This window comes from Phaethon aethereus (assembly GCF_964289735.1).
Source record: "Phaethon aethereus genome assembly, chromosome: 1".
In the NCBI taxonomy this organism is placed as follows: domain Eukaryota; kingdom Metazoa; phylum Chordata; class Aves; order Phaethontiformes; family Phaethontidae; genus Phaethon; species Phaethon aethereus.
The window spans coordinates 26,062,592-26,076,096 of record NC_138575.1 but is presented as its reverse complement, the minus strand read 5'-3'; the positions used below and the strand labels follow the sequence as shown (position 1 = coordinate 26,076,096).

Here is a 13,505-nt window from a genome sequence, read left to right as displayed (position 1 = left end):
CTGGGGAGACATAAAGCAAGGGGAGAAAGTAGTGGGAAGGGAAGGAGACAGAACACTCAACAACTGAGACTTACAAGAAGTTATACTTAATTGTAATGAAAACTGAAATTATATTACAATGCTCCTATAGGTATAAACTGTATTTACTAAATCTGCTGTGAATTCTGTGTTGGTTACCAAGTTCAGGAGAGTTCACTATTAATAAAGCTCTCAGTGTTATAATTTCTGAATGCTTTGAGTCATAAATCTATGCTACCGTATGCAACAGAATGAAGTCTTGGCTCCAGTAACATCAATGGCAAACTTGGACATTTTCCCCTTTGTCGTTAGTGAGGCTTCCATAGCTACTCCACCCTCAAGGTCCAGATCCTGCTATCATATTCAGAAAATGGTTAAAAAAAGCATTTGGTTCCTTTTGCATTGCCTCAGATTTGTTGCAATTTGCTTCCAATGTACAACTGAATTTTGTGTTTGAGGTTAGCTTCTACTAATTCTGATTCAAACTAAGTTCAAGCATTTCCCTGAGAGCAACGGCACAAAAAGGCTACTGTGAGAGCCGGCCTGTAGCCCCATTTTTCTGAAACTGTTGCAGTTGCATCATCAGCTCAGAGGATGACTAGGGAAGGAGCAAGGGCTGAAATGTTTCCCCTCTTGTACCGGTCAATGTTGCTCTGTACGAATAGCAGACTAGGTGTAATTTTCATCTGGCACTCCCAAACGCAGGACAGGCTAGGGTATGTCGCACGTACGTGGTACCACGTCAGGCCAGGCAGCGTGGCTGCCGAAACTGCTCTCTCCTGCTCAGCTGGGACTTCTGGACCTCTGTAGCCATAAAATGTTGTTCGACACTAAAGCCCCCGAGGGCCTGCAATGTCCCCTTTCCTGGCAGTGTATGCAGAGATGGTCAGGAATTCACCTTTCTCTAACAGGAACCAAAAATGAACATAAACACTTTGGAAAGTCTTTTGTAAATGCCCTCTGTGTGAGCAAGTTTGTAAAAGTATCACTTGCTCCCAAATAATAGTTTTTAAAGTTCATGGCATGCAAAAGAAGGCTAAGTTTCATAATACTTTACATTAATCCTTAGCACAAAACTATTTATAAAGGATTCAGATTTGGCTAAGACTGACTCTGTACAGAATAATTAACAGCTCTAGGGAAGGAGGATGAAAGCAGCTATACCCATTCCCTGAATGCCCAGGCATAAGTCATCTCTATTGCTCAGAAGCTGTTATTGTCTGAAAACAGCATATGTACAAAGCTGTAAAATGTTTAGCATATTTTAAAGGCCTGTATGTATAAACATGCTCATATAGTTAAAATATTTACACATAATTTTATATTAAGGCTTTCCTTCTAGTCTACAAGCAGATCGCTTTTAATTTTTCTCATCCCTTATTATCATGTATGTAATGTATTATAACGTACATACACAGATCTGAGCACAAAAGGGAAGAGAAGATCCAACGCGCCCAAACCAATACCTGTCCAGAAACTGCCATTACAATAACAGGATGAGAGCATTCTCCCCTCAAAACTGCAGTGATGGAAACCTCCTGGATCATGAGCTTCATGTCTTTTCTCCTGCATCTACCACAGATATAGGAATATGACCCCAAATAAGATTTTCATTTATAGATGTGCATCAATGGCAGTTTCATTTCTTAAAACTAACAGTTAAATGTGGAATGATGGCCTGGTTTAACACTGCCAGCATCTCCAAAATTCACACTGAAAAACTGAAATGTCTCCTGCACATTTAGATTGGTCATTCCAGAGGCAACGAAAGCTCATTTCAAAAACTTAACACATACATACATGCCTATATAAAACTCTTAAGAGGAAAGCAGGACCATTTATATTTACACCTGAGTTACACGCCTTGATCCGAAGCATGAAAATAAAAATCTAAGATTACAATAGATAAAACAGTTTTCGGTTGGAAAACCTGCTTCACAGAAATCAATAGATTTCCTTCATAAAAATGTGCCTTCATTAAAATGTGACAGAAATGTTTTTAAAGTAAACTAAATCACAAAGTGAAGGAGATTTAAAGCAAAAAGTTCCATATCTTACCTTAGTATACTCGTTTGTAGTGGTACAAAAGAATACAACCAGTGGTGAAACCTCATGTACTTTCTAAAATTTGATGGCAATTTATAGGAATTGGACTAGTTTTATCTTGGACGGACAATGGGAAAATATTTTGAAATCTCCAGGGGCAGGTGAAGGAGATAATCTAACAAATAAAAGGCTGATTATAGTTCTTGGAGATATATATTCAAATATATAAATCTTCCACTGAATGCTAAAACCTAATAATTCTCCGACTCATGCAACTTCTTCTTTTATGAAGTTCAATAAAAAATGTTCATCTTGCAGACAACCCAAGCTAGAAAAATACCATTTCCCATCAGTATTAACTTATCTTTGAGCTGTTTACCTAGTCTTGAAGCTGTGACATATGGGAATTTCACACCTAGTGAATATATTTTCATGTAGCTTGTGGCGCAGGAGCGTAATCATTAAAAGAATATACACAAGTAAGAGTAACTGCAACAGCTGTTGACATTTACCAATTAGAATTACAGTTCTTTAAAACACTTCATTCTTCTTTAATGTGTGCAGGATAATTATCTTTGAAATTGCTGTGGCAAAAAAATTAATTTTCCTTTTAAACAGTGTCTGCCTACAGTAGAAGTATGTCTGGGTAAGGAAGATTATAAAGATTCCAACAGTACGACTCTCTGTTTTAAAACCTCACCAGAATCACTGCAAGTTAGTCATTGTTGCTCATGGTGGGCAAAACACACATTAAACATTGAATGAACGAACAGCGTAACAAATACTTCATTATCTCTCCACATTGCATGCATTTAATTTATTTGTTTCTCTAAACATGTGAAAGAAGAAAAAAAAGCTATCGTGAGCATCAAAACAGGCTTAGTGCTATATATTTTATGTTTTAACTTTTTTTAATAGGGATTACGTATTATACGGGAACCTCTGATTACATGATCCTGTATTGCTCTATTTTGGATTATTAAACTTCAGGGAAAAAAAAAAGCAGGTTAATGGAGAATTAAAAAAACCAAACAACAATTAAGCAATTAGATGTACCTTAAAAGATAAACAAATATAAACTGAGATATCTTTTAAGTAACTGTCACAGTGGGCATTTCATTACTAATATCAGACTTAAGCAACTCAGTCTCCACTTCTATGCCCAAAATAAAAAATTCTGCTCCTCTGAATCTCTGACAGAACATCTGCTGAAGTTAATGGGAGAGAGTTATTTGCACATCTTTGGGAGAAGAATTTAACCTGGTATATTTATCCGGATAAGTGTAAAAAAGGTATTCTGTTTGAAAACTTCCCCAAGAAAAAAAGTGGGGTTTTTATGATAGATAAAAAGTTATTTTAGGTTTGTTTTATTCAGAACAGCAGACAAGATGTTTTGCCTATCTGAAAACGAAAGAGAACCAAACAAAGAGATGAATGGAGAAACTGGAAACACAAAGACATCAAATAAAATACCAGGAAATGAAGAGTTGTAAATAGGGTTACTTTGTCGCTGGTTACACAAGTAACTGAATACACTGGCGAGTGAATGAGTTTAAACAAGGGTGTAGGCTTCAGCACATTCTTTTTTAGGGTTAATCACTAGCTAACCTGGCAAGATGAACATGCTGTTTGGGCAAAAAAAAGTAAAAATCCTTGTTAATTATATACGGCGAGTGCTCTTACTTCCTGCTGCTGCACCTAATCCCACAGGTGCAGGTTGTCTCTTTTACTATTCACTGGTAGGTGGGTCCAGATCGACAGACACTTTTTCATAGCAACGAATTCGGATAAAGAAGAAACAGCTTAACTTTCTCCCTTTAAACAGGAAAAGGCTATCATAGTGTCTATTTAACACAGGGGCAAATTTTAAAATACAGTATTCCAGTTTCCAAGATGATGTAGAAGCTGCATTATGATTGACACACATCGTTCCCACTGGCAAAATTTGCCCGAGGCACCTAGTCAAAAGTAATGCCGCATTGCCTTGATTTCGAGGTGTTCAACTATTTTGCTGCTGAAAGGTTTGCAACGAGCTTCCTCCTGCCACTAATGCTAAGCTTTCTCTACTGGAGAGATACACCTAAATGTCTGCACAGCTTTTTGAATGCAACAGTTTGTCACAGATCTCAGTAAAAGCCTTGTATGGTTGTAAATACTTGAGTTATGTTTATTCTCACTTTGGCATTTGTCACAGAACATTTCTTAGCATCAGAGAGTATTAAACAAACTTGTATTCTTGATATTACCAAGAAAAAAATCTAGTTTTACTGAGTTGTTCTCCTGTCAAGGCATAATGTTTCAAAGATGAGAACAGATGTTAGAGACTAACTATATAATAACAAACTTCATCGCATTTTGTGTTTGCTCTCCTCTCCACCCCCTTGCCCTCCCCTGAATCCTGGAGAGAGACGTTTTAACTACAGTGTGGATGTAACAATGAAATGAAAAGGAGTGATGAGCTGGAGGGGGCTATTGTGGGAAACATAGGAGCTCTTTATTCAGTGTCCACCACCAAATGAAAGAGCACGGTGGAAAATTTCCCTGCCTGAAATTTCCCCTCTAAATACTGCAAAGCTTACCACTTCGGCTTTGCAATGACAGAATTAAAGTATCATTAAAATATTTTTGGAATAGAAACTACTTGTAGGCATGACAAGATCCTCATTCCCTCATTTGTTTTACAAATCAAAGCCAGGCAGGAAGATGCATCATTTGTACAATCAGTCTATTATAAAGGTAACATTTTATTCTCACATGATTATGAAAAATGGTATTTTGCTTAAATGAAAAAATACGATGCATTTTCCCTGCCCCTAATACTTTTTCTTGTAGATGAAAAAGCAACCTTGGTGAAGGCTAAACGTGTGTTTTTGAGAACTGTCATGCAGAACTTAAGCTGTGATTCTGCAAACATTTACACAAACACTTTTTCATATATGTGTAGTTTCATCGCACTCATGGGGCAACACAGGCGTGCAGCATTTGCACCACGATCTTGATTCTGTAGCGCAAAAGGTCTTCAAAATGCTAAAGTTACTATGACAAAATCCGGCATTAAAATACATTCTGCCCTCCCCCAACTATGTTTTTTTAACTTTCCTACTGATTAGCAGCCATCCTTCTGATCTCCATTTAAGGGGTATTTAAAAAAACCTGCTGACTTTAAAGAGTTTGTGCAGGGCTTTCCCTCCAAATCTGCAGCACCTTGTTTTTATGGATCTGAAACAGAAGGGCCAGTTCCCAGGTTTGGGTGTGCAGAGGAGGAGGAAGGCAGGAGAAGCCTGAGCATGAGGATAAGGACTGATTTTAAACAGAGGTCTCCAAGTAAATCCTGCTTTAAAATGAGTGGCACAGTATGGTCACACCTGAATAAACACCGATTTCCCAGAAAAAGTAGTTTGCTTCTTAAAACCAGCTAGAAGAGGCCAGGCAGTACAAGTGTGGTATTTGGAAATGGAGGTATCTGGAAGGTCCCAATCTGTATCTGCCTGGTAGGAGGCAGAGTTCCTACTTTGGCCTCTACAGGACCCCGTAAGTCAAATGCTGGCACATGTGTGAGGCCCCTTTTCGTGCCTTTGATCCCCGCATAAAGGCAAGAGCGGAGCGAGAGGCCGGGCATTGTGCGAGCTGTGCGCTGCCGTCAGCCCTGGGTCCTTCACATGGCCTCTCTGCTCTTGGTATGACAGGTGGTCTACAAGACGTGAGGGGGGATTAGGTTCCTTCTGTGCCCTCTAAATGACTGGCACAGATTACTGGCTCCTACAAAGGGATTTAAACATACCTTTCTGAACAAAAAGCAGTATATACATATGCATGTAAGTGGATGCTCAATTTGTGTAAGTAATTGCTCTTGGTTGTATTTGTAAATGAGGCAAATGTGTGTAGAAATGACCAGCTAGAGACACAATTATTTGTGTGCAAAACTGACTCACATGATGAGAAACTGAACACAGTGAAATTATTTACACGATTGAGGAATAATAATCATTGGAGATTAACAATATACATTTTTTTGCCCCCGGTTCTACTGCATGCTTTCCCTGTTCTCGTTAATTAACCGGCTTTGTGAACAGAATGTTACACAAAAAAGAAAAAAGTGGACAGATTGTACTTCTACATCTCTTAAGGATTGCTTGGGTTTTAAGAGAAACTAACAGAGTTATAGCAGATTTGAGATTTTTTTTTTTAAAAAAAGTAACCTAAATATTTTCCTGCATTCCCAAATATCAAAACATAGCATTAACAAGAGAACAAATTGCATCCTTGCTATACTACTTATATTTGTCACGTTTGTGTTATTTACCTCTGAGCATTTAATTTCTTTCAAGTCCAGAGCAGCCACAATTTCTTTCACTTCAGAGCATAGCGTACTGTGACAATTACCAAGAAGAAGAGCATAATAGCAAATAGATTTTTTCATGATTATTTTTAGAAAATCATAAGCCTTCATTGTTGTTACTCTTCTTAGTCTGGGTTATTTTGCACTGTTCCTAGAATTTTTGTTGGTGTTTCTATTAGCAAAACATACACAGAATCCATATAGCCCTCTAGGCAATGGCTGGGGAAAGCTCCTTGTGACTGCGTACGTCCCACTTCATAAAGGGCATTCTGAAAATTGGAGTTTTATGTTGAATGTTTTCTTAAGCAGGTTAAAAAAAAAAGATGAAACTCTCTTTGGATGGAGTTTTTCATAATTCTTTGGCAAGATTAATGAATGGAAGGGTAGACAGCGACACTTTTACAAACATATCTGACAAGCGAACTGCAAGTCTGTGTCTGCATTTCCCACCCTGGCCCTGAGAAGTTGAGAGATGCTTTTGGGGGAGCGAGCACCTTCATGCCCAACTATTTAATGTCTAAATCTCCTATCAATATTAATAGAATTAAACTTTTTCTCAAAATGACCAAGAAACATCCAAGCATGTCCTCCTTCTTTATTATTTCTAATTTATTTAACTCTTAACTTTTTTATCACCTTTGCCTCTCATCCCCTCTCTAAAACATTCTGCTCAGTACTACCTTCATTTTCTTCTAACATCTCTTTTGCCTAGTTAGTTTCTTCTTACTTCACTATAAACCAGCATATTTTTCCCTCTTTGCCAAATATTGAGCCTGGTAATCAAAGATCAAAAGCTGTGTTGAATTCACACACTCAAAAAAACCCAAAGGCCTTTTGCTCTCCGCACCCTCCTTCTCCCGCAGATCCACCAAGCAATCAACAGCTCTGTTTCAGGGACCCCAAGGACAGCGCTAAGGTGTATATTCTACTATGATACTCTAATAAAAATATTCTAATAGCTGAACTTTGCTTTTATGTATAAAAGACCTCCAACAGCTACCCCTTTTAGTTTTTCATACCACACAAACATTGCATAAGCAATGGTAAATCAAATAGAGATTTAGCAAGCAAGGGATTAAATAAACTAGATTGGGTCCTGAAGTAAGAAATCAATGAATAACAGATACTCAAGTATGATGCTTTTACTTGTTGCTTATCCTGTACATTTGAACAATTTAGCCAAATGATGGAAAGACCCTTTCAAAAGAGTATCTGTCACAATCCTCACGCTTTCACAACTGAAAAAGTGCATTGAGAATATCCTTTCTAAGCTTTGCTTTGAGAGTTACTTGTTGCTTGAGGGAAATGAAATGCCCTCTGAGGGTTATAGTGTCTGTTTAAATACTCTGTGTAAAGCTATAATGAATCTCTGGAGGAAAGCAAAATGTCAACAATAAAAAATGTGAGCTCAGAAACACCCTATTTTTTAAATTATTATGAACACTAGAAAAAAAATAAACTAAAAGGGTTGTACTTACAGGAACGTCAACGTATTTTGCAGCTGCTTTCACCTTTAGAAAATGAAAAATAAAAAAAACACATAGTAAGTGCTTATTACTACAGATTGTGCACAATTTCAGAATTATGCACAGAAAGAAGAACAGAACAATTGTGAATCCAGACACTTACAGTGAATGAAACTAATGATGAGAAGAAAGTGCCTTCATCATATCTTGACAATTTAGACAGCACACCTTCTAACACTGAAACAACCTGGAGGAAAAGCACAGAGGAAAATCTAAATGTACAATATGAAAAGTAAATATTTTGAATGAGAATGTGAGTTTTTTTCCCTTGTTCAGCAGGGCAATGCAAACTGTAAATTTGATCACTTTCTCCACCTCACAAAGTGCTGAAATCAAGGACAACTTCTTTCCTCAGCTTCACCTATTGATTGAAATGATGGAAATTGTTGAATAGAAACCTAACCCAAAAATTCTCCTGAGGTGGGCCTGCTACCCAACACTACTTTGCTGCGTCTAGGACACGTGGTTAAATATAGTAGTGTGTGCCCAGCATGTATTTTGGGTAGAAAACACACATTATTTTCTAGGACCAAAGTTTCGAAGATCATAGCTTCAGAAATGATGGGGGACAATTGCTAAAATTGGTGATCTCAGTATCATGTTCCTCTTATCTTTGCTACTGAATAGAAACTCAGGTCTGCTTTCACCCAACAGGGTAATAGCACTAGAGTTTTCTGTCAGCTCATCTTCAGCAACGGCATCTGCCGTTGAACTGCTACTACATGGCCAAGAAGGGGCAAGAAAATGCAGGCCCCAAATCTCTGGTGTGGTGTGGTTCCTCTCCCCCACATTTTCACCTGAGATTCCCTGAGTAGCCTGACTCCTCAGCGAGTGGCATGAAAAAGTGTTTTTGCCACAATTTATTTCTGACCAAAACAATATCTTATTAATTGCATTAATTACAGCCTTAATGTTTAAACTCCCCCAAATTAGCCCTAAAGCAAACAAACCCCCATCTCACGTCCCTGTGTGATGTTACGTTGCTCAAGTCATTCAGGGTATATAACAACGTATCTGTCAGCTGTTGTATTCGTGCACGTTTATTTTACACATATGAATTGCTTTCCAGTTTGTATAAAGATTGTTTTAAAAGTCATCCCTTGCTCCGCACACAGTCATTCCCACAACCACGAGTATCATTTTGTGAGTGTGAGGACAGAACGAAATTCCATCTGGCATGCTGTTAATGGGCACTGTAACAGTGTCACAACAGTGTCACCTCCAGAGGAACTGAGATCATCACTTTACAATAAGCCCTGCTCTTAACAGTTCAAGGAGCAGGAGCAAGTGCAAACCTACATTTGTCATTTATCAACCTAACCTGTCATATTTACAGTGATTAATTAAGACACCAGTATGTAGGTGCCGATCAAGGAATAAAACCACATCATGAGAGTGGTAGTTGTTTCTGCACCCTATGCACAGTAGAATTACAGCCCCTTTATTAGACCAAATACCAGCTTTCTGCTTTGCTGTTGCATGCCTGTGAGAAGCTGCTGTTCATACTTTAACTCATTTTATCTGCCTGGCAAGGATTCTTTCTGCAGAAGGGTGTTCAATCTTATTGCGCAAAGACCCTCTACGGAAGCGGCTGCTCTCACAGACAACATGGTGTCCACATCGCCAACAAACCGTTCCAAGATAAGTGGGACATAAAGGGACAGAGAGCAAAACACTGCAGTGTCAAGGATGTCCATTTAAATGAAAGGCTTAGTTATGAAGCTGGAAACTTGTTTTCTGAGATCTCAGTGTACAGAGATGTGAAGCTCTAAGAGCTTTTCTGCGTATACCTCACATTCTCTGAACTGGTTACCCTGAGACACACTGTGCTTTGTTTCAGTTTTGTGCTATTCCTGTGATTTGTTAAATGCTTTAGCTTGATAAGTCTTGCATACAAAGTGCACAGTATAGTCTTTACCAAGTAAAGTCTTACTTTTTACTTACTCTTTTTATTTTTGTAGACTTGCATCCTAAAAACAATGATTGAAACACTTATTCCACTGGAACCCAGAGGAAATAATACAGAGGCAAAGGCTAAACAATAATGAACATATATTTGATGAAAGAAATGAATACACATGGGTATCATGCACATTGATGTGCATTTTTCCTGGCCAAAACCAAGAGAGAAACATCAGCCTTCCTGTGTGCCCTCAGAGGCTTTCCGCCTTGAAAAAGAAGCAGTTAGGATGTCACTGGCATTTCACATCTCAAGTGAGGAGAGACTGGTTAAGCTTCTAATGATCAGCCAGTGACACAGCATATTTGCTTCCCGTTCCAATATTTCAACCTCTGGTAATAGTATATGTGATAACTAATAATGCAAGTCCCTTTGTATTGACAGCAGTTGTCTCTAGAATTTCTTGTACATATATCCAGGAGGAATATGACAATTTTCTTCCTTCTTTTATAATTTCAGATATCAAAAAAAAGAATCAAAAGTTTAACTTTTAATAGCATGTTTTGCTCTGACTAAAATCCCCTTTCTTCCTCTTCCTCTTCAGTAACACTAAAAACATAAACTGACAGGTTAGTTTGGAGTGATGACAAGCAGCATGTAAAACTCACAACTGTTCAGTTGAACCATTTGTCATTAAGTTTATATCAAAACTTCACTTTAGAGAAAAAATGTGGTTTCTACACATTTATCAGTAAGTGGACACATTTTGCTTAAACTTCTACAACAATTCTACAAAACCTTCCTCTTCAACTCTCGTGCAAGCATGATGGGTGTCAATCTGAAAGGACATTCCTGCTCCCTCACCCCCCGCCAGCAAGCTGTGACACGTGAAAATGAAGGCATGATGAAAATATGACCAGCGTCTTACGTTATGTCACTAACTCACAAATTGGAAATGTACGGCTTATTTTTCCTACTTTGAAAATCAGGTATTTCTGGGTCGTTTGCGATGCATAGATAACAAAACTTATTAGAAAATCTTTCTTTTCTGTCATTATTTGCTTGTGTCCTTCAGACTATTAGGGACTGAAAGTTTTTCTTTTATATCAAGCACTTAAGACTTTTACTGGAGTAGAAGTGCTACGGTAACACAAGATATTGTTCAAGTTTTCTTCACTTATATTCTCCAAGTGCCTATATCATGCCAAAACATATTTTCTTTTTAAATATAAAAACCTAAAAAGTAAATTTCAGGAAGTAACAACTTATAAAATATTTTTAAATTAAAAGGTTTGTGGAAGAAAATCTCATTAAAAAGTTATACTGACACTCTGGATGTCATCCATCTCTAAATACAAAATTTAAATATTTCTTAGTGATAGGAAGAAAGTTTTCATGTGAAAAATTAAACAAAAAATAAACCATGCTATTACTCAAGATAATTTTGATACAATCAAGTTACCAGTTCTACTAGCTGCTAGCAGTTCTTATCTACAACAGAAATACAGAAAAGACACTTATCTGATTAGTAGGTTGCACGGAAATTGTTTACCTAGTGGATTATAAAACTTAATTTTGTAAATTCAGTATTGTAAATTCAGTATTTGCATGACTATTATTTACAAATCATATTGTTGTCCCCCCAATCTCACTGTGTATAGAAAAACTGTGTGATATTTAAAGACATTTCAGAAGTTCAATAATTAGATATTTTCTCCTGTGTTATAAATTAAAATCTAAATAGTTTTACCTTTGAAACAAGAAGTGAAATAATTTCTTTAACAGTTTCTTCAATCAAGTCATCTATTTTTGAGTGGTATTGTTGCTGTATTTCAAAAGATAAAGAATCATTAGCATGTATATGGACACAGACTTTTGTCATAAGTCATAAATGGTACAAAGCTGATAACCCTGACAGATCAGATTTACTTAAAATTAGAATTTTGAACATCAGAAGCACAAACTCTTGAAAACGATCCACCCAATCAACACTTTCTTACATTCTGTGTTGAAAATTTTCCCATGTACACTGTTGAGTTAAGCAGCTAATGGGGTTATTATTTAGATGAATTGAGTTCTTATTCTTATTCAGGCGAAGGAATGTGAAGGATACTTTTTGTCTTCTCCTATATAATTAAGGTGGCCATGTATTTTTTTTTCTAAAGGGTTGGTTTAGCTGGAGAAGCAAAAAGACTAGAATAAGATTTAATTAATACAGCATTTCATGTCTGACAACTCTCATTCATAAGTTATTTTAAATGTCCTCTAGAAATAAAATGAGCTCCAATTGTTCATCCTAAAAGAGCCTTTCTGTTAGCACAGTGAGCTGCAGTTTATACAAATCTTACAATATGCTCAGGCAAGGGCAAAATGAAAATTTCATCAACAAAGCAGAATAGATGGTAACAAATTGCCATAAAAAGCATAATAAAACAGACTTCATTCTCCATAGCCTTTTTCTTTTGCTTTTTCATAAAGAAGGTGCCTTTAAGTAAATGCTTTAAAAATAAATCTGAAAGACTTTTTAGATAATACTACAGAGTTCCTTCCTGAAATTAGCAGGAACTAGGGATCCCATTCTGTCAAGGAGGCACATCAATTTAAACAGTAATTCCTCCTTTAGAAACATTTATCTGACAGCTAAGATTGTCCCCAATAGCCACTTCACAGAAAATGTGACTTGTAAAGACTAACCCTATCTTCACAGTTCAAGGCTACTTGGAACAGCTAACAGCATAATGCTCGGAGTAAAAGTACTGAGGTCAGTATAAACATTAGCCTAACTTAGCAGCTGCAGCTTAGTAGTTTTCAGAGTTGTAAGTTGTTAAATGCTATTTTTCATCTGTCTCAGAGTTGCCATACAAACCAAAACATTAAATCTGCTCTGCTTAATATATTTAGGAATGATTTTCCAAGCAGCGCACCTACTGAACCTGCATTTAAATTAAGAGAGAATAAAATTTTGAGATGTGTTTGCCCACACATATATATCTGCTACAGGCACCAACACCAAGCGTGTTAATTTTTGGTTTTAATTTCTTCTAAGGTTTAAAAACACTTGGAAAATGTGAATACACTTCTCAGACAAACAGCAGTAAACATCTTGGAACAGTGAAAGAGCGTATTAGAATGACATCAAAGAACTTTCCAGAATTTCAGTTATATTTTATTCTGACCATATTAATGTCTTGACCAATATAATGTTTTCTTGATCTGCTGAAGACTTAAATCACCCCAAACTGTCTGTCACATCTGTTGCTTACACAGTCTGCAGAAGGCAATGGTTTCTTACTCTCCGAAAACAATAAATAATCATTCTCCCACAGATCCATGTCAAAACAATATATATTCTTGTGATCCATGAAAAATCAGAGTTGTCCCTCCCATAAAGTGTCTGCAGCATCACCTCCACAGCTCATTAAATTAATGTATCTATTTATATGCCAAGATCAGTTCCTATATTTTGGCTTTTTTTCTTTTCTTACCTTTTTTTCCTCATCACAAAGAAAACATAATTTTGTAGGAATGGAATATAATGAGTAACTTCACTGTGTGACCAAAGAAAAACAAGAACTAAATAAAATTATTCAAAGATCACAACAAAGTTCCAAAATTATGACATTTATTTAGAAATAATTTTTAAAATTTTTTAATCCGATTTTTTTTTCAAGATTGC

At 36.8% G+C, this 13,505-nt stretch overlaps 1 protein-coding gene across 6 annotated transcripts in view; it reads right to left on the bottom strand.

Moving 5' to 3' along the window:
- The window catches only part of CADPS2 (calcium dependent secretion activator 2), a gene marked incomplete at both ends in the record, with an annotated part of 316,192 nt that overhangs the window by 22,203 nt on the left and 280,484 nt on the right, over positions 1 to 13,505 (bottom strand). For all 6 annotated transcript variants that reach the window (XM_082013854.1, XM_082013857.1, XM_082013855.1 and 3 more), the window contains 3 exons: positions 7,882 to 7,914; positions 8,033 to 8,116; positions 11,580 to 11,654. In XM_082013854.1, the coding sequence (XP_081869980.1) occupies positions 7,882 to 7,914; positions 8,033 to 8,116; positions 11,580 to 11,654 (192 nt within the window). The remainder of the gene's footprint in view (positions 1 to 7,881; positions 7,915 to 8,032; positions 8,117 to 11,579; positions 11,655 to 13,505) is intronic.